Here is a 26,094-nt window from a genome sequence, read left to right as displayed (position 1 = left end):
CTACAGTGTAGTTATCATGAAATCATTCATCTTATCTACTGTAGATATATTAAACTTCAACTTTGGTTTTCTGAATCTTTGCAAACAAATTGTTCAAGACTTACAAAAGCTCAAACTCTATTGTGTTCACCCAAGGCTAGTATTTACAGTATTGCATAAGTCATGGTCTATATTTTGATGAGTAGAATTTGATAGCATGGAACTTGTGATGCCCTGGAAATGTCTTCTCAATATTCCTGGCCATGAATTTGGCAGTAGTGAAGTAGAGACATTCCCCAGAAAATCAATTCCAGGTTTTATTGGAGCCTTAGTGTGTGATGGAAGAGAAGACTGAGATTGCTTAGCTCTCTGTAGATGTCTAGAAAAGCTACTAGTTCTTCAACTTAATTCTTCAATGAATAATCCTCTTCCTTAGCCTACATCTTATAGCTCATAATGGCTAGGCAGGTGGCGAGCTAAGTCTACTGCTTCCTATGCAAAATGTTTTTGTTTTACTTCTCTTTTCCAGCCACATTCATCCTACTTTGAGTTTCACCCACTTGCTGCATCTAGATTGTGAACTCTTGGGGGCCAGGATTGGGTTCTTACTACTTGTTTTTACAGCAATTAGTCCTGTGGGGCTCTGGTCTCTGTTTGGAGCCCGTAGGCTTGACTACAATACAATACAAATAAACAATCTTTCACATTCCCCTTCAACCCCTTCATTCTGCCAGTGACACCAGTCTCCAGGCTTTTTTTCCTTCTCCCATTATTGACTTTATAACTTCTTCCATGCAACCCTGTTACCGGGGTCCTAGTGGGGAGCTAGCTGTGGTCACTCAATTAAGGTGAACTGCAAAGAATGGGGCAGCCAAACCCAAAAAGCTGGTGGATATTCCAATACTTAGATTTACCAAGCCAGCATAAAGCAGCTTCTTTATTATCTCACTGGTTACTCAGAAGTCCAAACAACATAGTTCCCTTAAAGTGATCCAGCCACGTCAAATATGGTGAAAATTTCTGTAAATCTTATTTCATCATATAAAATAAAAGGTTCTACCAATCCCAAAGGATCGGACACATTACCTCCCAGGTTAATGAATGTTTCAGATCTTACCCAAATACATACTACAGCCAGTTCTTATTAACTAAACTAAAATGTATTAAAAAACAAAAGGGAGAGAGTATGGTTAAAAGATCAATATACATACAGACATGAGTTCAATTCATTGAGGTTCAGATTCACAGCAGAGATGGTGAGCTTTGTAGTTGCAAAGAGTTCCTTTAGAATTCAGTTCATAGGTCATAGTCCAATGTCCAAATGTCATATTCAGGGCATACCAGCTTAACTGGGACTTCAGTGTTGCGACTCAAACTTCCCCTGATGAAGTCTAAGCAGACCTGAGATGACAGAATCAGGACCAAAGGATCTTTTATATAATTTCATGTCTTTTGACAAGTTGGAATGCCTCAGGGAACAAAAGGTCATTGGGATGACTTTGAAGGAGATCCATCACCAGTACTTAGCAATACAAAGTAACATATGGCCATTTGCTTGTTCCTCCACCATTCCAAGTACATTTCAAAGAGAGATGAATACTGAGATATCCCATGTTTACAATTCATTTACATGCTAGGATGTTCTTTTGACCTCTGAATTATCAGAATACAGCATAGCCAGGGACTGTTGATTACATTGTCCATCCTACTCATACATATGTAAATACACAGAAACACAAACACTATCTCCCCACGTCTTTGGAGGGTTATTTATTTTGCCGGATGTTTAACCCTTTCTAGCCATGTGTCACAAACCGCCTGTGCATAGAGCAAATTTCCTAGTGCATTAGCTCCACCTCCTCTCTTTATTCAGATACTTCCTCAAGATTCATTTTTTTCACAAGGCCAGCAAGTATAGCACAGAACAGAAATCAGACAGTCCTTCAAGAGCTCTACCCTAAAACAGCTAAAGCAGAGGAATGCTGCACACAGCTGTAGTTCATCATCGGTGTAATTTATTTCTCCTTTGGTATTACAACATGACATTACATCAAAGCAATCCAGCTGCAAAATGAATATGATACCCTGTGTATTACTGTAAAGTACAGATTATAGACAAACAAGCTAACTGGCATGCTGTTCCAAAGCAAAATATACAAACAACAGTATTTTTCAACCCTAGGAACAAGCAATAGCCTTTGGAATCGCAAATTAGCAACAGAAACTAAGTGAGCTTGCCAGGCCTAACAAAAATGATGAATTCATTCATAGGCGCTGACTCTGTGGGTGCTCCAGGGCTCAAGCACCCATGGGGGGGAGGGGAGGAATAGTGTGTGCTCAACACCCAGGAGCCAGAACTTGAGTGTGGTATGTGATGAGTTCTGTGCTGCTAACAACTTCTGCCCTTGGGGCAGGGAGTTTCTTTATAAACAGAGGCAGGGGGATTAAGATAACAAAAGGCTTGTCATTAAACTAAATTGAGAATCGTTAGATGATCCTGAAAGCTTTCCCTGGCACTCCAGTTCAAAGAATAAATGGTCCATTTTCAGAATGGAGAGAAGGAAATAGTGGTGTCCCCTGAGGGGCTTGTACTGGTCTGGGAGCAGAGCTTGTTCAACATATTCATAAATGATCTGCAAAAAGGGGTAAGCAGTGAAGTGGCAAAGGTTGCAGATGATACAAAACTACAACACAGAACACAAAGTGTACAGTGCTCACTTTATGTTTGATTACAAGTATTTGCACTGTAAAAAAAATATATATATACTATTTTTCAATTCATCCAATACAAATACTGTAGTGCAATCTCTTTATCATGAAAGTTGAATTTACAAATGTAGAATTATGTACAAAAAACATGCATTCAAAAATAAAATAATGCACGTTATTTTGTTTTTGAGTGCAGTTATGTAACAAAAAATATATACATTTGTAAGTACATTTGTAAGTTGCACTTTCACAACAAAGAGACTGCACTACAGTACTTGAATGAGGTGAATTGAAAAATACTATTTTGTTTATAATTTTATAGTGCAAATATTTGTAATAAAAAATAATATACACTTTGATTTCAGCAACAGAGTATTGCATCTGAAGAAGTGAGGTTCTTACCCACGAAAGCTTATGCTCCCAGGTACTTCTGTTAGTCTCAAAGGTGCCACAGGACCCTCTGTTGCTTTTTACAGATTCAGACTAACACGGCTACCCCTCTGATACTTTGATTTCAGTTACAACACAATACAATATATATGAAAATGTAGAAAAACATCCAAAATATTTAATAAGTTTCAATTGGTATTCTATTGTTTAACAGTGTGATTAAAACCACAATTAATCACAATTATATTTTTAATCATTATTAATTTTTTAATTGTGATTAATTGACAGCCCTAGTAATTATGTAGTTCATAACAATTGAATCATTATTGAAATAGGAAAGACACCAATGATAGACACATTCAATAACTAGAATATGAAAGACGTGTATAAATATGTTGAAAATAGCCTCCCCACAAAACTGGCACAGTGACACCCCGGCCCCCCAAACACGCACACACACCTCTTCAAAAGCACCTACTGGCAAAAAAAAAAAAAAAAAGTCAGCGCCTATGAATTAAGTGGAAGTTTGTGAAGAGACTATTTTGGCCAGAAGGTCCGTTTCTGACTGAGAAAGAGAGAGAAGCTAAAACTGAACTGTGCTATAGGGGGAGAAAACAAACCTATTTTTTAACAATTTAAAGAAGCTCCCACTGCTGAAGTGTAATGTGAAATCTTCAAAGGCTTCTTCTAAAGCAGCTGGTGTATGCCAGTGCTGGTGACAGGATCCGGACAAGACGAATCAGTGGATTCTACTTATACGGCAATAGGTATGTTCTAGCATTTGTTTCATTAACACTTCCTTATGGGCTAGATTGTGCCGTTAGGGCCTGATCCAGAGATCAGTGAAGTCAATGGAAAGACTCCTATTTACTGCAGATTTCAGAGTAGCAGCCGTGTTAGTCTGTATCCGCAAAAAGAACAGGAGTACTTGTGGCACCTTAGAGACTAACACATTTATTTGAGCATAAGCTTTCGTGGAACTGGCTCTTAAGGGACAGACCTCAATAGAGAGGGGTGTGGAGTTGCAGCGCCCAAGAGGTAACACTCCAAGCTCTTCTGTGTGCCTAGGGAATGTGTTGGCTGCTACTCAGTGTCTGAGGCTTTGTCTACACTATGCACCTTTTAGCAACATGGCTGTGCCGCTACAGCCGTGCCGCTAAATAGCGCACAGTGTAGCTGCTGTTTGTCGGCAAGAGAGAGCTCTCCCAACGACAAAAAACAACCACCCCCAATGAGCGGTGGTAGCTTTGTCGGCAGGAGAGTGCTCCGGCTGACAAAGCTCTGTTCGCACTGGCACTTTTTGTCAACAAAAATTTTGTCTTTTGGGGATGTGTTTTTTTAACAACTCTGAATGACAAAAGTTTTGTCGTTCAGTTGCCAGTGCAGACAAAGCCTGAGTCTCTCTCTCTGTGGGCCACTGCAGTACGATAAAGGCTGCCCTTGCCTCGTTCCCTTTGAGGCTAGGTGTACCCTATAGGGTACATCATCAGATGAGTCCCAGCATTTCCCCCACCCCAAGTACAGGGACTGCCATTTCCCCTTCCATGAGCATGCAATGTGGGAGGCAGGTTCCTTGCTCTGTCCCCCACTACACACTTCTGCAAGGGCTAGGCCCTAGATCACATTTAACTAATGTCTTATACTATTACTCTGACTAGACTCTCAAATACTGTCAAGATGGATCCTTTATAAATGCCAGAAAATTAGATGGATTCATCTTTACTGTTAGAAGAATATGTGGCAAGGTGTAATCAAGGAGATGTTAGAATGGCTTTCAAATGCACGGCTGTGTCAGGACCAGGGTTCAAATCGTAGGCGTGCGCAGCCCATTTCATTAGGGTGTGCACCCAGGGAGCCCCACCCTGCCCTAGTCCCACCCCCATCCTGCCCCCATCCACTCCCTCCTACTTCCCGCCCCCCGACTGCCCCCTTCAGAACTCCCAACTCCCCCTGCTCCTTGTCCCCTGACTACCACCTCCTGGGACCCCTGCCCTTAACTGCCCCCCAGAACCCCTCCCCCATCTAAGCCTCCCTGCGCCTTGTCCCCTGACTGCCCCCCTTGGACCCTACCCCCTACCTGTCCCCTGACTGCCCTGACCCGTATCCACATCCCTGCCCTTAGACAGACCCCCAGGGCTGCCACGCCTATCCAACCACTCCCCACCCCCTGACAGGCCCCCCCCCAGAACTCCTGACCCATACAACCCCCTCTGCTCCCTGCCTCCCCTAACCCCTCTCCAACCTCTGCCTCCTGACAGCCCCCGCAGAACTCCTGATGCATCCAATCCCCCCAGCTCCTTGTCCCCTGACCACTGCCTCCAAAGACCCCCCTCCCAATTGTCCCCCCAGGACCTTTCTTGCTCCCTGTCCCCTGACTGCCCTGACCCCTATCCACCGTCTGTCAGGGGGACTCCCATGCCCCATCCAACCCCCCCTGCTCCCTGACTGCCCCGTCCAGAGACCCCCTGCCCCTAACCACCACCCCCCCCTGGGATTCCACCCCCTATCCAACCCACCCTGCTCCCTGTCCCCTGACTGCCCCCACCCCTTATCCAACCCCCCTGGCCCTGGACCTCTTACCATGAGATGAGAGTCCTAGCCTCCCCACGGAGCCAAACACTGCCCCGCAGAAGCATGCAGCTCCAACTCCACAGGTGGGATGGGAGACAGAGGGGCTCAGGCCAGCTCCACACAGAGTGGGGTCAGGGCTTCAGCCCTGCAACTTTTGCCACTAGGGTGGCTGGGGCTCCCGAGATGGGGACTTCAACCTCACATCTTCTGCCAGGGTCCAGGGCTTCTCCTCCCTGCCCCAGTGTGGCTCCTCCGCTCCCACCCCAGTGCGGCTCCTGCCAGGGTCTGCGCTTCTCCCCCCGCCCAGTGCAGCTTCTGCCGGGGTCTGGGCTTCTCCCCCAAGTGCAGCTCCTGCCGGGGTCCGGGCTTCTCCTCCACCCCCACTCCCTCCAGCCACGTGGCTCCAGCCCCGTCTGGGGCTTCTCTTCCACCACCTCCGCATGGCTCCTGCTGGTATCTGGAGCTTCTCCCACTGCACCCAGCCCTAGCCTAGCTGGGCTCCCTTGGGTCACCTGCTGCCTGCTGTGGCCGGAGTGGAGCCTGGCTGGCAGGGAGCAGCCATACACGTGGACACCATGGCCACCAGCCCAAGAAGTGCGGGGCAGCCCTAGGCAAGCAGGGGCTGTGCTGCTGCTGATAGCCCCGCACTCCCACCCACACCTAACCCTAAGGCTTTTTGTGTGTGTGTATGTGAGACTCACTCAGCCCCTGCCGGAGCAGGGAGGCAGGAAGCAGTTGATTTGAGCCTGCCCGGCAAACAGCTGGGGGGGGGGGGGGGGCAGCCTTCCCAGCCGGAGCTCAGGGCATTAGGGTGTGCCGGGGCACACATGGCACACCCCATGCGCATGCCTATGGTGCAAATGTGCTGCCACCAAAACCTAACAAACTGGTCCAAAATGGCAGACTTATTATAAGGCCAAATGGTCTTGCACGATTTCTACCATCCTGGTTGGTGGAAATCCTCTGAGAAGCTAACTTGAGTTAAAATCCTGTGAGAATGGCTGCTCACAAGAGATTTCAGCTACATTTAAAATGGAACTGAAAAAATAGGTTCATAGATCTATTAATTCAAATCTGAGTGACCTTGGCATTCAAGACTGTTTGGATAGACTTTACTTTTGAACCCTCTTTATTTACAACACAGGCCAGGTGATTTCATTCCACCTTTTTAACTCCCCACTGCAGTTTCTAATGGAAATTGTATTCTTCTATGATAACATCCACAGCTACATTCCATGGGGTAAAATCATTCCTAAGGGATATAAACCCTCATGCTTCAAGGCCCCAAACAACCACTAACTGATTGGGATTAGAAAGAAACTTTCCTGTGAGCAGGTTATTCTATTATGGGGTTTCTTGCCCCTTCCTTTGAAACATCTTCTGCTGGCCACTGTCAGAGATAAGTTATGAGACTATACGGACTTCTGGTGTGATCCTGGATGGCAATTCCTATGTTCTTCACTTCCTGTACTAAACTGTTGTATTTATGCATGCTGTTATACAATTGTTAAGATTCATCCTATTGGCGACTGCATCTCAATAGTGGGTGAAGTGCCATTAACAGTGGAAGAGCCAAGTTCTCTCATTTACATGAATGCAAACCCATTGGTTTAATTGATGTTGCACAGGTGTAGGTGGGAGAAGAATTTGGCTGCTAATTTCCAAAGAATTTTGGGATTAAATGCAATATGTACAGGTAAGGTATTAATATTTAATATTATGCCATGCTGGCATAATTTTTCCCTGGGCTCATAACTTGAGTATCCACTAAATATATCATTATTTTTTCAAGTCCATGGGAATTTTGCAGGTGTGGAAGTGTTTATGTAACCTTGTGCTGTGTCATTAAATGGTTATCATTCCCCCCCTCTATCCATAGACCATTTCTGGTCAGCCTAGTGGCTTATCATGAGACAGTGCAGATAAATTATATTAATTACTAGTTCAAACAGAGCTGCTTATCAAATGGTTCAGTATAAAATGTATTTCATTGGGAAGGTGTTGTCATTGCATTTTAAAAAATGATTCACTATTTGATCCTCCTTAGTTGCCTGGGTAAGTTATAATTAGAGGATTTGAGCTGGGAGAGGGAGGGTGGTTGGATTTGCTGAACAACTGCTGGAACCTTCGAGCATTTTGTTTTTTCTTCATAATTTACAACTGTCCTATCAGTGCCACATTTTAACTGAGCTGGGCTAGACAAGGATCCCCCCAGAATCTGTCAGACTGGTTACCTACCAGAAAATCTGTCTTTAAGCAAAGGGAGTCTTGCATCCTAAGGGATGAGCGTGTTGCTACTTCAGCACTATGCTTCAGAGGTGTGTGTGGGGGGAGAGAGACTGGGAATCGAACCAGGTCTCTTGTACAGGATGTTTATATGATAGAATTGAATTCAAGTGGGATGTATCACACTAAGACACTTTCACTGTGTGAGAAATCTCATGATATTTGTTCACATTCATACTCCAGCATAGCTCATTGATAATAGGCGAGTTCGTGTGGAAGAACGTAGAATTTGGTTTTACGCTGTGCAAGTTATTTCATGAAGGGTTTTTTAAAATACTGAGGGAAGCTTCAGCATTGTAATGATTATGCAGCTAACTGAACAGCTCAAGAGCTTACATGCAGATATTCAGGATCTGTTTTTCTTGAAGGAAGGATTATTCAGGACACCAAAAACATGCCCTGCTCATTCCAGAAAGTGCAATGGGATATCCAGCAGCCACTGGTAAAAAAGAGATTGTTTAACATTGCATGAGGAGGTCGGGCCTCTAAAGCTGTTTAAACTAGGATTGTTTTCCTAAAATTTTCCATCATGCAAAGTTCAAGAGAGACGCTAGACAGGGCTCCAGCATTTTAATGAAGGTAATCCCAAATTCATGGAATAGGCCTTGAACCTACCACCAGCTAGCCCAGACATTTCCTTTAAAAGGATACAAAAATAAAACCATTTACTAGTGTAAATTCCTGCACGTGTTTCAGTGTTTTGAGGAGCTGGTCTGGAAAGCTCTGTACCATGCAGTAATATAGCTTCCTTTTTTAAAGTCACCAGTTTAAAATCAATATGAACCTGAAAGAGAAACAAAGAACAGAACCTCCTGCTATCACAGTCCACTGTGTTTTAACCAGTTTCTTTCATAACTGAAAAAGTTACCTGAGCTTTCAGTCTTGCTTTGCACAGATTGCAGTGTGCAGCACAGGTTTGTAGCTGACATTAAACCGAACTGACTGAGCCTGGTTAAGCATCCACATGATGAACTGCATTCATTTCTTTGTGGTTAGGGGCAATTTCTGGAAGCCCTCTGAGCCAGCCGGTTCACAATGATATGCTAATAGAGCGAGTAATTGGCGGACACGAGGCCGCGCGAAACAGCTGGAAGTGGCAGGTAAAATTTTTATTTTAAATCTTTTGCTTAGTTTAAAAAAAAAAAAGGTTTGAGAACATGGCAGCAAAGCAGAAATATGGGATATCAGATATGGATGAATTTTCTCTAGGGCTAGTCAACTTTCTTTAAATCTGTCAGACCAGCACATTAATAAAAAACAGAAGCTGTGGTCAAGGCCGGTTCCGCCCCAAGCAGCAAAAATAAATAAATAAATGCCGTGATCGCGGCTCTACCGCCGCCGCTTCAGTCTTCGGCGGCAATTCGGCGGCTGGTCCTTCGCTCCGAGAGGGAGTGAGGGACCCACCGCCGAATTGCCGCCGAAGATCTGGACGGGCCGCCCCTCTCCGTTGGCCGCCCCAAGCACCTGCTTGCTGGGCTGGTGCTTGGAACCAGCCCTGGCTGTGGTTCACAAACTATCCCTTGACCACATCAGCAGGGAGCTTCTTTGCTTGTGGTAGTTTGGTACCAAGAATTTAGAGAAACAGTCTCTCCAAAATCCATAATATAAAACTAAAATAATGGAGCTTTGCTTTGACTAGGGTGCATTTTCCTAGAAGGGGATTTTTTTCCTGTTGTTGTTCTTTTAAAAAAAAATATGATTCTGATTAGAAGAGTGAGTAGATTAAAATGGCATCTCCCTACTGACATGTCTGCTTCTTGTATAGCTCCAAAATAATTTTTGATTGCTTCACTGACAAAAATACTTTTTTGCTAAGTTTTTTTATTCCAGTGAGCACCAGAGAATTAATAAAGATATGGTAAAGTGGATTAAGAAAGATTCTGGATTTATGTGCCATCAGAATTGTTAGCTAAGTTCCAATATCTTTTATTACTCTCAGGCTTTGTCTCCACTTGGGAAAAGGTGTATTTTTAACTCATGTTAGCTAACGTGTTAAAATCCAAGAATAGAAAAGGCAAGTTGTAGTCGGTGTTAGCTGGTGGAGCCTAAACCCTAGGCTCCACTAATTTACCTCAATCAACTAACACATATTAAACTATTACTGTCTTGTCTATACTAGGATTCTAACACATGTAAAAAGGCACCTTTTTTCCCTAGTGCGGACATAACTGCGATTCAAGAAAGATGTTGCTAAATTTGGTGAGGATTTAGAGAGGAGCTACAAGAATGATTAAAGGATTAGAAAACAGTCTTTCCTGTGATAGACTCAAAGAGCTCTATATATTTAGCTTAACAAAGAGACAGTTAAGGGGTGACTTGATTACAGTCTATAAGTATCTACACGTGGAATAAATATTTAATAATGGACTCGAGGCGACTCGTGGGAGGGGCACGAAGGGTCAAGTGCCCCTTCTCCAGCACAGTCAAGTGCCTCTCCAGCAGCCAGCCCGCGTGGGGAGAGGAAGGGGTGGGGCCAGAGCTAGAAGGGAAGAGGCGGGGCCAGAGCCTCCTCCAGCCACAGTGCCTGGGACACTGCCTGGTGCAGCACAGCGGCTGACTGGGAGAGCGCCTGGCTGTGGCAGCAGCAGGCTGCCCCCCACCTAGGCTCAGCTTCTGGGGACAGTGGCCAAGCAAGCTGGAGCCCCCACGCCCCTCCGGGATGCTCAGAGTCGGCTCCTGTCCCCAGAAGTCGAGCTTGGTAATGTGGGGTGGGGAGGAGACAGGGAGAATGCGGGCTGGGGCGGGGCAGGGAGGAGTCACATGGGGAGGTTACATGGGGAGGCACCAGTATTGCGCTATTTCGTACACGTTCTACATAATATCTTTTAATATTTTTGTACTCTGGACCTTAGTTATTTGACCTGTAGTATAACAAAAACAGCTTGCAAGTTTGATATTAGTTAATATAAAATCTAATCCGACTGAAATTATTTAAAGGGTTACTGTTGATGTTTAAATTTTGTATTTTAAACCCCTCCTGGAAAACCACAATTCTTGGTAATCCATCTTTGTGAATAGCCCAGTTGACCATCTTTGGTTTAAAGGTTATTGTGATGGGGTGTGCAGACCTCTGTAGTGGCTATGAAAACTCTATCCTGCCCAGTGGCATGAGCTAGCCAACAATCTGGGGTTTCATGGGCTAACTTGCAGCCAGGTTTCAGAGCAAGCTCAGAAAGACACTGCTACCTAGGAGCTAATTAAGTAGAGCTAAGCCTATTTAGACACAACATCTTTAGATTAAGGGTGTCTATATCTAGGTGATATCCTTATTTTATTGCTGGACAATATGAGACACTGGTCTACACTGGTGCGGGGAGGGGGGAGAATCGACCTAAGATATGCAACTTCAGTTACGAGAATAGCGTAGCTGAAGTCGACGTATCTTAGGTCGACTTACCTTGTGTCCTCACAGCGTGGGGTCGACTGCCGCCGCTCCTCTGTCGACTCCGCTTCCATCTCTCGCCGAGGTGGAGTACAGGAGTCGACAGCAGAGCGATTGGGGATCAATTTATCGTGTCTACACTAGACAAATCGATCCCCAATAGATTGAGCACCACCCACCAATCTGGCGGGTAGTGTAGACGTACCCACACAAAGAGGTTAAAGTCATGGATGGTTCTCTGCCAACCCATGTGAGGGATTCCCATTCCAATCCCCACGTGGAAGCTGTTGTCCTCCCATATGTCATTTTTCTTTGAACTTTCATCCTAAATAATGTTTTTTCCAATCCCATAAAGTTTATTCACACCTGTTAATTATACTGAAGCATATGGATTCTGCATACATTAATGATAAAGATGTTCCACATCCCGACATTTCACCTGCACACTAATCCTGAAGGAGTGACTTTCTGTAGCATACTAGTGTCAAGTGTTCAGCTGCTAAAGAGTTAAGTGTTGTGTTGCTCTCAATCAGGCCTTGCTTCCACTAGGTAAAGTGTTTCTTTCAATCAAGTTAGCTCCTATAGGTGTTAAACTTGGTCTACATTGGTGGTAAGTAAACAATTGAGTTAAGCCATCTTGATTGATCTAACTCAATTCAAAAAAGTACCTTTTCTTCCTAGTTTAGACAAGGCCTTGGAGAAGACTTACTTCCTACCACTGGACTAAGGGCAGCAGACAATTAAGCAGACACAGAAAGCAAGCTCCAGTGAGGGCATGGGTGGATTGTAGGGTATGTCAAAATAGCACTTGTAAACTGCTGCAGAATCCAGAATGGAATGCTGAGGTTAAATATTTTGCCATTTGATACAGGTGTCCCTCCAAATAGCTGATGCATATTATCCTGAATATTTTTCTCATATCTGTGGTGGCACCCTTATTAGTCCCCACTGGGTCATGACTGCTGCCCACTGCATCCAAATGTAAGTAAAATAATGAGTCTTCTAACTCTTGCTACAAATCCCAGTTCTGCTTCTCACTCTGGACTGCTACCGGGCCATTCAAATACTCACAGCCTTCAACATGTTCATTCTCTGAGACAAGCAAGTGTGACTAACCACAGTTAGTTTGTGACCTATGGTAAATATTATAAGACTGATCCATATTTCCCCATTTCTGCCAACTTCCTGGAAGCAAAAAACAGCTGATTGCAAATTTACATAAATGCATATAAATTTGCATACACGTAACTATTGAAAATAAATTTAAATATGCATAAACCTGCACAAAGGCAGAGTGAGGAAGGAAACCCTGCCTACCCCCTCTGCATGCCATGTCTGCTTATATGATCCACAAAGCTCCTCACACATTTTTGACACCATATAAACAATACTTTATAATAGTAAGAAGAAATATATCTTTAGCTACAGATGCCCTTAGCAAATGTATCCTTAAATAAAGTATCCATAATAAACACATCCTTAACATTCCATATATATATTCCATAATTTTATATATAAAACTTTAAGTATAGATGGAACAGGAACAATTCCAGATTCTGGTTTGAAAACGTTTTGAGCAGTTGAACAAGGAGGTCAGAAACAAGAGCTGCAGTTTCCCAAATAGTAAAATGCGGATAGTTCTTCCCTAGCTCACAGGTATATCTGTTAAAGCACTTTGAAGGTCCTCAGATGAAAGGTGCTGTAGAAATGACTATAACAGGAGAAAGATCTTACTGCTGCAGAAGCTATCATACAAAGGCACCAATGTGGAGCAAAGGGGATGCTTTATGGTAATTCTTTTTCAATTCATTTTCAGGCCATTACAAGCAAATTACCAAGTGGCTCTGGGCGAGCACAATCTCTTTGAATTGGATGGCACTGAATATTCTGTTGGTGTGGACAAAATATTTATTCATGAAGACTGGAATCCCAGGGATATTGGGAATGGGTAATTTGTTTTTGAATATGACTTTGGCATGGGAATTAATACTGATGTCCTTACTTAGGGGCCAATCCTGCAAATGTTTATGTACATATTCTATCCATCATCCACTGAGGTTAAGGATGGCCTTGTAGAAAATACTGGACTGGGACTCAGGACATATGCGTTAAGTTTCTGGTCTGTAGACCTCCCATATGACTTGAGCAAATCATTTAATCCCTCTGTGCCTTCAATTCCCCATCTGTAAAATGGGGTTAATAACACTTCCCTACCTCACAGGGGCATTTTAAGGGTACATTATTAATGTTTGTGAGGTCTCAGATACTATGGCAGTGGAGGCTATATAAGTGCCTAAATAGATAAGTTTCAGAGTTACAGCCGTGTTAGTCTGTATCCGCAAAAAGAAGAACAGGAGTACTTGTGGCACCTTAGAGACTAACAAATTTATTAGAGCATAAGCTTTCGTGGACTACAGCCCACTTCTTCGGATGCATATAGAATGGAACATATATTGAGGAGATATATATACACACATACAGAGAGCATAAACAGGTGGGAGTTGTCTTACCAACTCTGAGAGGCCAATTAATTAAGAGAAAAAAAAAAAAACTTTTGAAGTGATAATCAAGCTAGGCCAGTACAGACAGTTTGATAATAGGTGTGAGAGTACTTACAAGGGGAGATAGAGTCAATGTCTGTAATGGCTCAGCCATTCCCAGTCCTTATTCAAACCGGAGTTGATTGTGTCTAGTTTGCATATCAATTCTAGCTCTGCAGTCTCTCTTTGGAGTCTGTTTTTGAAGTTTTTCTGTTGTAATATAGCCACCCGCAGGTCTGTCACTGAATGACCAGACAGGTTAAAGTGTTCTCCCACTGGTTTTTGAGTATTTTGATTCCTGATGTCAGATTTGTGTCCATTAATTCTTTTGCGTAGAGACTGTCCGGTTTGGCCAATGTACATGGCAGAGGGGCATTGCTGGCACATGATGGCATATATCACATTGGTAGATGTGCAGGTGAACGAGCCCCTGATGGTATGGCTGATGTGATTAGGTCCTATGATGATGTCACTTGAATAGATATGTGGACAGAGTTGGCATCGGGGTTTGTTACAAGGATAGGTTCCTGGGTTAGTGGTTTTGTTCAGTGATGTGTGGTTGCTGGTGAGTATTTGCTTTAGGTTGGGGGGTTGTCTGTAAGCGAGGACAGGTCTGTCTCCCAAGATCTGTGAGAGTAAAGGATCATCTTTCAGGATAGGTTGTAGATCTCTGATGATGCGCTGGAGAGGTTTTAGTTGGGGGCTGAAGGTGACAGCTAGTGGTGTTCTGTTATTTTCTTTGTTGGGCCTGTCTTGTAGGAGGTGACTTCTGGGTACTCGTCTGGCTCTGTCAATCTGTTTTTTCACTTCAGCAGGTGGGTATTGTAGTTTTAAGAATGCTTGATAGAGATCTTGTAGGTGCTTGTCTCTATCCGAGGGATTGGAGCAAATGCGGTTATATCTTAGAGCTTGGCTGTAGACAATGGATCGTGTGGTGTGTCCTGGATGGAAGCTGGAGGCATGTAGGTAAGTGTAGCGGTCAGTAGGTTTCCGGTATAGGGTGGTATTGATGTGACCATCGCTTATTAGCACAGTAGTGTCCAGGAAATGGACCGCTTGTGTGGATTGATCTAGGCTGAGGTTGATGGTGGGATGGAAATTATTGAAATCATGGTGAAATTCCTCAAGGGCTTCTTTTCCATGGGTCCAGATGATGAAGATGTCATCAATGTAGCGCAAGTAGAGTAGGGGCGTTAGGGGACGAGAGCTAAGGAAGCGTTGTTCTAAGTCAGCCATAAAAATGTTGGCATATTGTGGGGCCATGCGGGTACCCATAGCAGTGCCGCTGACTTGAAGGTATATATTGTCCCCAAATGTGAAATAGTTGTGGGTGAGGACAAAATCACAAAGTTCAGCCACCAGGTTAGCTGTGACATTATCAGGGATACTGTTCCTGATAGCTTGTAGTCCATCTTTGTGTGGAATATTGGTGTAGAGGGCTTCTACGTCCATAGTGGCCAGGATGGTGTTTTCTGGAAGATCACCGATGGATTGTAGTTTCCTCAGGAAGTCAGTGGTGTCTCGAAGATAGCTGGGAGTGCTGGTAGCGTAGGGTCTGAGGACAGAGTCTACATAACCAGACAAGCCTGATGTTAGGGTGCCAATGCCTGAGATGATGGGGCGTCCAGGATATCCAGGTTTATGGATCTTGGGTAGCAAATAGAATACCCCTGGTCGGGGTTCTAGGCATGTGTCTGTACGGATTTGTTCCTGTGCTTTGTCAGGGAGTTTTTTTAGCAGATGGTGTAGTTTCTTTAGGTAATCCTCAGTGGGATCAGAGGATAATGGCCTGTAGAATGTGGTGTTAGAGAGCTGTCTAGCAGCCTCCTGGTCATATTCCAATTTATTCATGATGACGACAGCACCTCCTTTGTCAGCCTTTTTGATTATGATGTCAGGGTTGTTTCTGAGGCTGTAGATGGCGTTGTGTTCAGCATGGCTGAGGTTATGTGGCAAGTGATGTTGCTTTTCCACAATTTCAGCCTTTGCACGTCGACGGAAGCAATCTATGTAGAAATCCAGTCTGTTGTTTCGACCGTCCGGAGGAGTCCATGCAGAATCCTTTTTTTTGTAGTGCTGGTAGGGAGGATTCTGTGGGTTAGTATGCTGTTCAGAGGTATGTTGGAAATATTCTTTGAGTCGGAGACGTCGAAAGTAGGATTCTAGGTCACCGCAGAACTGTATCATATTCATGGGTCTGGAGGGACAAAAGGAGAGGCCCCGAGATAGGACAGACTCTTCTGCTGGGCTAAGAGTATAGCTGGAAAGATTAACAATATTGCTGGGTGGGTTAAGGGAACTACTGTTGTGGCTGCTTGTGGCATGTAGCAGTTTAGATAGTTTAGTGTCCTTTTTCCTTTGTAGAGAGGCAAAGTTTGTCTTGTAAATGGCTTGTCTAGTTTTTGTAAAGTCTATCCATGAGGAAGTTTGTGTGGAAGGTTGGTTTCTTATGAGAGTATCCAGTTCTGAGAGCTCATTCTTAATCTTTCCCTGTTTGCTGTATAGGATGCTGATCAGGTGGTTTCGCAGTTTCTTTGAGAGTGTGTGACACAGTCTCTCAGCATAGTCTGTGTGATATGTAGATTGTAATGGATTTTTTACCTTTAGTCCTTTTGGTATGATGTCCATCTGCTTGCATTTGGAAAGGAAGATGATGTCTGTCTGTATCTGTACGAGTTTTTTCATGAGGTTGATGGATTTCCATTCCATACGGCTAAATGCAGTGCCTTGCATAATGACAGGTTTCAGAGTAACAGCCGTGTTAGTCTGTATCCGCAAAAAGAAGAACAGGAGTACTTGTGGCACCTTAGAGACTAACAAATTTATTAGAGCATAAGCTTTCGTGGACTACAGCCCACTTCTTCGGATGCATATAGAATGGAACATATATTGAGGAGATATATATACACACATACAGAGAGCATAAACAGGTGGGAGTTGTCTTACCAACTCTGAGAGGCCAATTAATTAAGAGAAAAAAAACTTTTGAAGTGATAATCAAGCTAGCCCAGTACAGACAGTTTGATAAGAAGTGTGAGAATACTTACAAGGGGAGATAGATTCAATGTTTGTAATGGCTCAGCCATTCCCAGTCCTTATTCAAACCGGAGTTGATTGTGTCTAGTTTGCATATCAATTCTAGCTCAGCAGTCTCTCTTTGGAGTCTGTTTTTGAAGTTTTTCTGTTGTAATATAGCCACCCGCAGGTCTGTCACTGAATGACCAGACAGGTTAAAGTGTTCTCCCACTGGTTTTTGAGTATTTTGATTCCTGATGTCAGATTTGTGTCCATTAATTCTTTTGCGTAGAGACTGTCCGGTTTGGCCAATGTACATGGCAGAGGGGCATTGCTGGCACATGATGGCATATATCACATTGGTAGATGTGCAGGTGAACGAGCCCCTGATGGTATGGCTGATGTGATTAGGTCCTATGATGATGTCACTTGAATAGATATGTGGACAGAGTTGGCATCGGGGTTTGTTACAAGGATAGGTTCCTGGGTTAGTGGTTTTGTTCAGTGATGTGTGGTTGCTGGTGAGTATTTGCTTTAGGTTGGGGGGTTGTCTGTAAGCGAGGACAGGTCTGTCTCCCAAGATCTGTGAGAGTAAAGGATCATCTTTCAGGATAGGTTGTAGATCTCTGATGATGCGCTGGAGAGGTTTTAGTTGGGGGCTGAAGGTGACAGCTAGTGGTGTTCTGTTATTTTCTTTGTTGGGCCTGTCTTGTAGGAGGTGACTTCTGGGTACTCGTCTGGCTCTGTCAATCTGTTTTTTCACTTCAGCAGGTGGGTATTGTAGTTTTAAGAATGCTTGATAGAGATCTTGTAGGTGCTTGTCTCTATCCGAGGGATTGGAGCAAATGCGGTTATATCTTAGAGCTTGGCTGTAGACAATGGATCGTGTGGTGTGTCCTGGATGGAAGCTGGAGGCATGTAGGTAAGTGTAGCGGTCAGTAGGTTTCCGGTATAGGGTGGTATTGATGTGACCATCGCTTATTAGCACAGTAGTGTCCAGGAAATGGACCGCTTGTGTGGATTGATCTAGGCTGAGGTTGATGGTGGGATGGAAATTATTGAAATCATGGTGAAATTCCTCAAGGGCTTCTTTTCCATGGGTCCAGATGATGAAGATGTCATCAATGTAGCGCAAGTAGAGTAGGGGCGTTAGGGGACGAGAGCTAAGGAAGCGTTGTTCTAAGTCAGCCATAAAAATGTTGGCATATTGTGGGGCCATGCGGGTACCCATAGCAGTGCCGCTGACTTGAAGGTATATATTGTCCCCAAATGTGAAATAGTTGTGGGTGAGGACAAAATCACAAAGTTCAGCCACCAGGTTAGCTGTGACATTATCAGGGATACTGTTCCTGATAGCTTGTAGTCCATCTTTGTGTGGAATATTGGTGTAGAGGGCTTCTACGTCCATAGTGGCCAGGATGGTGTTTTCTGGAAGATCACCGATGGATTGTAGTTTCCTCAGGAAGTCAGTGGTGTCTCGAAGATAGCTGGGAGTGCTGGTAGCGTAGGGTCTGAGGACAGAGTCTACATAACCAGACAAGCCTGATGTTAGGGTGCCAATGCCTGAGATGATGGGGCGTCCAGGATATCCAGGTTTATGGATCTTGGGTAGCAAATAGAATACCCCTGGTCGGGGTTCTAGGCATGTGTCTGTACGGATTTGTTCCTGTGCTTTGTCAGGGAGTTTTTTTAGCAGATGGTGTAGTTTCTTTAGGTAATCCTCAGTGGGATCAGAGGATAATGGCCTGTAGAATGTGGTGTTAGAGAGCTGTCTAGCAGCCTCCTGGTCATATTCCAATTTATTCATGATGACGACAGCACCTCCTTTGTCAGCCTTTTTGATTATGATGTCAGGGTTGTTTCTGAGGCTGTAGATGGCGTTGTGTTCAGCATGGCTGAGGTTATGTGGCAAGTGATGTTGCTTTTCCACAATTTCAGCCTTTGCACGTCGACGGAAGCAATCTATGTAGAAATCCAGTCTGTTGTTTCGACCGTCCGGAGGAGTCCATGCAGAATCCTTTTTTTTGTAGTGCTGGTAGGGAGGATTCTGTGGGTTAGTATGCTGTTCAGAGGTATGTTGGAAATATTCTTTGAGTCGGAGACGTCGAAAGTAGGATTCTAGGTCACCGCAGAACTGTATCATATTCATGGGTCTGGAGGGACAAAAGGAGAGGCCCCGAGATAGGACAGACTCTTCTGCTGGGCTAAGAGTATAGCTGGAAAGATTAACAATATTGCTGGGTGGGTTAAGGGAACTACTGTTGTGGCTGCTTGTGGCATGTAGCAGTTTAGATAGTTTAGTGTCCTTTTTCCTTTGTAGAGAGGCAAAGTTTGTCTTGTAAATGGCTTGTCTAGTTTTTGTAAAGTCTATCCATGAGGAAGTTTGTGTGGAAGGTTGGTTTCTTATGAGAGTATCCAGTTCTGAGAGCTCATTCTTAATCTTTCCCTGTTTGCTGTATAGGATGCTGATCAGGTGGTTTCGCAGTTTCTTTGAGAGTGTGTGACACAGTCTCTCAGCATAGTCTGTGTGATATGTAGATTGTAATGGATTTTTTACCTTTAGTCCTTTTGGTATGATGTCCATCTGCTTGCATTTGGAAAGGAAGATGATGTCTGTCTGTATCTGTACGAGTTTTTTCATGAGGTTGATGGATTTCCATTCCATACGGCTAAATGCAGTGCCTTGCATAATGACAGGTTTCAGAGTAACAGCCGTGTTAGTCTGTATCCGCAAAAAGAAGAACAGGAGTACTTGTGGCACCTTAGAGACTAACAAATTTATTAGAGCATAAGCTTTCGTGGACTACAGCCCACTTCTTCGGATGCATATAGAATGGAACATATATTGAGGAGATATATATACACACATACAGAGAGCATAAACAGGTGGGAGTTGTCTTACCAACTCTGAGAGGCCAATTAATTAAGAGAAAAAAAACTTTTGAAGTGATAATCAAGCTAGCCCAGTACAGACAGTTTGATAATAAGTGTGAGAATACTTACAAGGGGAGATAGAGTCAATGTTTGTAATGGCTCAGCCATTCCCAGTCCTTATTCAAACCGGAGTTGATTGTGTCTAGTTTGCATATCAATTCTAGCTCAGCAGTCTCTCGTTGGAGTCTGTTTTTGAAGTTTTTCTGTTGTAATATAGCCACCCGCAGGTCTGTCACTGAATGACCAGACAGGTTAAAGTGTTCTCCCACTGGTTTTTGAGTATTTTGATTCCTGATGTCAGATTTGTGTCCATTAATTCTTTTGCGTAGAGACTGTCCGGTTTGGCCAATGTACATGGCAGAGGGGCATTGCTGGCACATGATGGCATATATCACATTGGTAGATGTGCAGGTGAACGAGCCCCTGATGGTATGGCTGATGTGATTAGGTCCTATGATGATGTCACTTGAATAGATATGTGGACAGAGTTGGCATCGGGGTTTGTTACAAGGATAGGTTCCTGGGTTAGTGGTTTTGTTCAGTGATGTGTGGTTGCTGGTGAGTATTTGCTTTAGGTTGGGGGGTTGTCTGTAAGCGAGGACAGGTCTGTCTCCCAAGATCTGTGAGAGTAAAGGATCATCTTTCAGGATAGGTTGTAGATCTCTGATGATGCGCTGGAGAGGTTTTAGTTGGGGGCTGAAGGTGACAGCTAGTGGTGTTCTGTTATTTTCTTTGTTGGGCCTGTCTTGTAGGAGGTGACTTCTGGGTACTCGTCTGGCTCTGTCAATCTGTTTTTTCACTTCAGCAGGTGGGTATTGTAGTTTTAAGAATGCTTGATAGAGATCTTGTAGGTGCTTGTCTCTATCCGAGGGATTGGAGCAAATGCGGTTATATCTTAGAGCTTGGCTGTAGACAATGGATCGTGTGGTGTGTCCTGGATGGAAGCTGGAGGCATGTAGGTAAGTGTAGCGGTCAGTAGGTTTCCGGTATAGGGTGGTATTGATGTGACCATCGCTTATTAGCACAGTAGTGTCCAGGAAATGGACCGCTTGTGTGGATTGATCTAGGCTGAGGTTGATGGTGGGATGGAAATTATTGAAATCATGGTGAAATTCCTCAAGGGCTTCTTTTCCATGGGTCCAGATGATGAAGATGTCATCAATGTAGCGCAAGTAGAGTAGGGGCGTTAGGGGACGAGAGCTAAGGAAGCGTTGTTCTAAGTCAGCCATAAAAATGTTGGCATATTGTGGGGCCATGCGGGTACCCATAGCAGTGCCGCTGACTTGAAGGTATATATTGTCCCCAAATGTGAAATAGTTGTGGGTGAGGACAAAATCACAAAGTTCAGCCACCAGGTTAGCTGTGACATTATCAGGGATACTGTTCCTGATAGCTTGTAGTCCATCTTTGTGTGGAATATTGGTGTAGAGGGCTTCTACGTCCATAGTGGCCAGGATGGTGTTTTCTGGAAGATCACCGATGGATTGTAGTTTCCTCAGGAAGTCAGTGGTGTCTCGAAGATAGCTGGGAGTGCTGGTAGCGTAGGGTCTTAGGACAGAGTCTACATAACCAGACAAGCCAGGACACTACCACCTGAAGTGGAGCACCCACAGGGACACACATCTCAAAGAACCTCAATTACTGCAAATCATTGCACATATTTCTCCCCAGCTGTTCTCGGGGGAGGGGGTAAGGTTTGCCGTCCCACCAGCACACCCCATTGATCAGATCCTGGGCATTAGTGCTAGACCAGGGACCCAGACCTCCATTGCAGCTGTGCAGTCGAGTCAAGGAAATGGTGCAAAACCCTAAAAACAAGGGGCAATACATTTGGTTTTGACTATATTTCCAGTATTAATTCATTATAAAGGAACCTGAAAAAACCCAGGGCTTTAAGACCCAGCAGGAGCCAATAGTCTGTTTGTCTTTCTCTTCTGTTGTTTTAGTTATAGCCTCTCTTGTGCTGCTATCTCTTTAAATCCTGGGCTGTAGCTTTCAGTGATTATTTGACTTTGTCTCTGCTTGGGAAGAATTGGAACATTCCTGGTTGAATATGGGAGCTACTAGAGGCTGAAGCTTCCTGCAGGGTCCAAATACCTGAAGAGTGTTCTGATTCATTTAGAGCCTCATCTTTGAATTGAACCCAGTAGGAGTCTTTTGATGGACTTCAATAGGCAGTAGATAAGTGCCTTAAACATCAATTATATTGAATGGGAGGGGCAGAAAGAGTTATTTTGCTGTGTGTGTGTGTGTGTGTGTGTGTGTGTGTGTGTGTGTGTGTTCAGTACTCCTGACAGAATGGGCGCAGAATTCATACGGTCCGCATATTTCTGTGCCCCCTGCACAGAAAAACACAAAAGAAATCTGCAGGGGGACGCATGTCTTCCCCAGCAGCCCAGGCAGCGCGTTGTTTCCAGCATGCCTGGAACAGCCTCAGAGACGCAGATCACTGCAGGAGGAGGGAGGCTGGGCATGTGTGCCTGTGGGGGAGACGTTGATCACCATCAGGGGGCGCGGCTGGCCAATGAGCGAGAGAGACTCTATCCCTCTTGCTTGATACTGTGGCTCGAGGGGCGTGGAGCAGGGTAGGTCTTTTTGTTATGCAGGAGGAAGGCCCTGTCCCCGAGGCAGAAATGTAGCAGCCTGCCTGCCTAGTAAAATGTCGGTAACTTCTTGAGAATTGTAAAAAACACGTAATTAAATATTAGTGTCATGTTACTGAAAATTGTTTGTTTTTAAGTTAAAGAAAATAGCTTTTGTAAAAAAAAAATACATTTTTTTAATGTTGCTGTTGCTGGTTAATTGATCTAATTCTCTGAGGCAGAAATGTAGCAGCCTGTCTGCATAGTACCATTGTTAATGATCTTATTGTTAGTTAACTGTTCCCATTCTCAGTCAGTTTTAATTTTTTGTGTGCAGAATTTTTAATTTTTTGGCACATAATTTTAATTTTTTTGGTACAGAATCCCCCCAGGAATAGTTCAGAGAACAAACAGTTATGGGCCTGTTTCTGCAATGTATCACGTACCTTCTGGGAGGTGCTGAGCACTCTTTGCTCCCATTGATTTCAATAGGCATTGGGAGTACTCAGCATGTCTCAAAAGGTCCTCAGCATGGCACAGTATTGGGCCCATTGATTGGAATGTTCATGAATTAATCAGCTGTCACCACTTTTTCCAACCCATTTTCTAAACTGCTAGGAAAATTTGGGTGCAACTAACTGTCTGTCACTTCTCCCCGCTCTGATTGCAGGGTGATTCAGGGGGCCCATTGCAGTGTTACAGGGATGGTCGCTGGCAAATTCATGGGATTGTTAGTTATGGGATTGTCCCCTACTGCAACACCTATCAGAAGCCTACAGTCTTCACACGGGTATCTGCTTACATCAACTGGATCTACAATGTAAGTTCCTCCAAAGTTAATGGTTTAAATTCATGTTGGATGTACTCCCATGCAATTAATGGAGTAATATCAGAGATAAGTTTGACCCACTACATTCATTTATTACATTAAGAACAGAATTAAGAAACTTTGAAAGTTTAAAATCCAAAATCCATTGGCCTTATTTTTGCACATTCAAATAAATTTAATGAAGGAGAATGAATGCAGTCACTGTCCGGAAATACTAGGATTGAAATACAGTAACTCCTCACTTAAAGTCATCACAGTTAATGTTGTTACGTTGCTGATCAATTAGAGAACATGCTCGTTTAAAGTTGCGCAATGCTTGCTGTGCAAGGGGCGGGGAAGGGGGGTGCTAATGGCAGCGTGCCCACCTCTCTCTCTCTCATGCACACTATGTGTGAATCTCTCTCTCTGCCATGCTGTCTCCCCTCCCTCCATTCCTGCTGCCTTGTAGAGTGTGAGCCTACATTAACAACAATGTGTTAACCTTGAGGGCTCAGACGAGTGCTAGTTCATCATTTAGCAGTATGGCATTCCCTGGGAAATATCCCACCTCTTCCACCCTCTGACTTCACCACCTCAACCAAGCTTCACAATCATCATTGCTGTGTACAGTATTAAATTGTTTGTTTAAAACTTATACTGTGAATATGCGTGTGTGTATATATAGTCTTTTGTCTGGCAAAAAAAAATTTCCCTGGAACCTAACCCCCTCCCATTTACATTAATTCTTATGGGGAAATTGGATTAGCTTAACATCGTTTCGCTTAAAGTCGCATTTTTCCTGAACATAACTACAACATTAAGTGGGGAGTTACTGTACAACACTTAAGGCTGGCAAATCCTGCTTGGTATGAAATCTGATCAATTAGGCTTTACCCACACAAGGCAAAAAGACACTGCAACAAACCATTGGTGTAATTCTATGGCCTGTGTCATGCAGGAGGTTAGATTAGCTGATCATACTGGTCCTTTTTTGCCTGAAGATTCATGAATTACCTGGTATATTTTGAGACTGACACCTGTACAATGCTTTGTGCACACATACAGCAGCCATCCCAGGTGATTATGACAAGCATGGTTGTACCAGTTGGTTATAATATCTGGGATGATGAGGTCTTTAACTAGTGTTCCTCAGGAATCCATGCAGTCTCCTATTGTATCTCTGAATCCAATCTGGGGCAATAGAGTTGTAGACTGCATCTACAAATGCACAAGTGCTGTAGCTACCCCAGTTCAGCTGATTCCCACAATGGTCAATGCCTGGGGTTTGCAAATGTCCAAAGATCCCTTGCTCCCAGCAACATTGTGTACCACAATGGGGCATCTGCTTCAGGGGTCACAGGAAAATGCCGTAGTACAATCATGTTTGTAAGATGTGCTGTGTACCAGACTTCCATAGAAACAAGATGGATGTTCTAAACCATTATGAATAAAAACAGGACAACCATTTATTCCATGAGATGGCTGTCTCTGCAATGCATCCCTCACCTAGTGAAAATAGGCCCTGGGGAGCCAACTTTCAAAGGGTTTAATGGAGTCTTATCTGCACTCCACCAATTACAGTCAACAGGAGATAGGACAAAACCCAATAGATTCATCTGAAGTAACTTACCCTTTAGTTGGAAAGTGCCCGTGACTGACCTGAACTCTGTATATTTGGAAAGTTGTTGTCTTCTTATCAGATTTTTAGCCCCACTTCAGCTGCAGTTGGAAGCCTGGTGGATCCAGTCCGCTGGGAATTCCCCTAATATGGGAGAACCCCTTGCTGGTATAAAGCTAGCATAGCTAGCCATCTTCTGGCCTCCCTCAACCCTCTGGCACAGGGGACATGCCAAAGACATGACTGTGGTGAAGAGGGCCTGGCTCAAGTGCTGCTGTACAGGAGCAATTCCTGGCAGGTGGAACAGCCCTAAAACTGCTCTAATTTGCACCAGGAGTTGAACCAGCCCCACCAGCTCCATATGGGAGAGCCCAGGGATGGAACATAGTCTCATTTTGCCCCCCCCCCCCCCCCCCCCCCCCCCCGCTCCTGAGCTGTGACGTGCGGAGGTCTGGCACAGCTGAGGAATGGCCTATTCAGTCATTTAAAAATAATGTAAGAAGAAAACTGAATATATTCTGTACTGAATCCATTTCTCTGTTGTTTTTCAGACTATGGAGAATAATGGTGGATATTAAGGAAGGATCAGTTTGTACATGAACGTGAACTACTGTTTGAATGAAAAGATATGCCGGTTAATTAAATTTCTCTCTCTCTTATGGTCACATAATAGTATGGGTTGGCTGCAATAATAATAAAGCAACAATGAATTAAAAACCTGTAGGACTGTGCATTCCATATTCAATGTTGATAAATGCAAAGTAATGCACATTGGAAAACATAATCCCAACTATACATATAAAATTAGCTGTTACCACTCAAGAAAGAGATCTTGGAGTCATTGTGGAGAGTTCTCTGAAAACATCCACTCAATGTGCAGCGGCAGTCAAAAAAGCGAACAGAATGTTGGGAATCATTAAGAAAGGGATAGATAATAAGACAGAAAATATCATATTGCCTCTATATAAATCCATGGTACACCCACAGCTTGAATACTGTGTGCAGAAGTGGTCACCCCATCTCAAAAAAGAATTGGAATTGGAAAAGGTTCAGAAAAGGGCAACAAAAATGATTAGGGGTATGGAACAGCAGCCATATGAGGAGAGATTAATAAAACTGGGGCTTTTCATCTTGGAAAAGAGACGACTAAGGGGGGATAGGATAGAAAATAAGGAAGTGTTATTTACTCCTTCTCATAACACAAGAACTAGGAGCCAACAAATGAAATTAATAGGGAGCAGGTTTAAAACAAACGAAAGGAAGTATTTTTTCACACAATG

At 43.8% G+C, this 26,094-nt stretch overlaps 1 protein-coding gene across 1 annotated transcript; it reads left to right on the top strand.

Moving 5' to 3' along the window:
* Positions 1 to 7,670: 7,670 nt before the first annotated feature.
* Positions 7,671 to 25,486, top strand: LOC117873949 (chymotrypsin-like elastase family member 2A). The gene is made up of 7 exons (XM_034763853.1): positions 7,671 to 7,704; positions 8,932 to 9,035; positions 12,189 to 12,298; positions 13,134 to 13,265; positions 22,770 to 22,830; positions 23,059 to 23,208; positions 25,366 to 25,486. Exons 1-7 carry the CDS (start codon positions 7,671 to 7,673, stop codon positions 25,390 to 25,392), a joined length of 618 nt encoding a protein of 205 aa, XP_034619744.1. The 3' UTR covers positions 25,393 to 25,486.
* The last annotated feature ends 608 nt before the right edge of the window (positions 25,487 to 26,094 follow it).

Source organism: Trachemys scripta, chromosome 2, assembly GCF_013100865.1.
Source record: "Trachemys scripta elegans isolate TJP31775 chromosome 2, CAS_Tse_1.0, whole genome shotgun sequence".
Taxonomy (NCBI): Eukaryota; Metazoa; Chordata; order Testudines; family Emydidae; genus Trachemys; species Trachemys scripta.
The sequence above is the reverse complement of the archived record's forward strand: the minus strand, read 5'-3'. Positions and strand labels throughout refer to the sequence as shown.

Excerpts from the sequence above, each read along its gene's own strand:
- LOC117873949 (XM_034763853.1), top strand. The coding sequence starts at position 7,671 with ATGATTCACTATTTGATCCTCCTTAGTTGCCTGG. Across the intron at positions 9,036-12,188 it reads GAAACAGCTGGAAGTGGCAG|GTGTCCCTCCAAATAGCTGA; the intron begins GTAAAATTTTTA and ends CATTTGATACAG. Across the intron at positions 13,266-22,769 it reads CCCAGGGATATTGGGAATGG|AATCCCCCCAGGAATAGTTC; the intron begins GTAATTTGTTTT and ends TTTTTGGTACAG.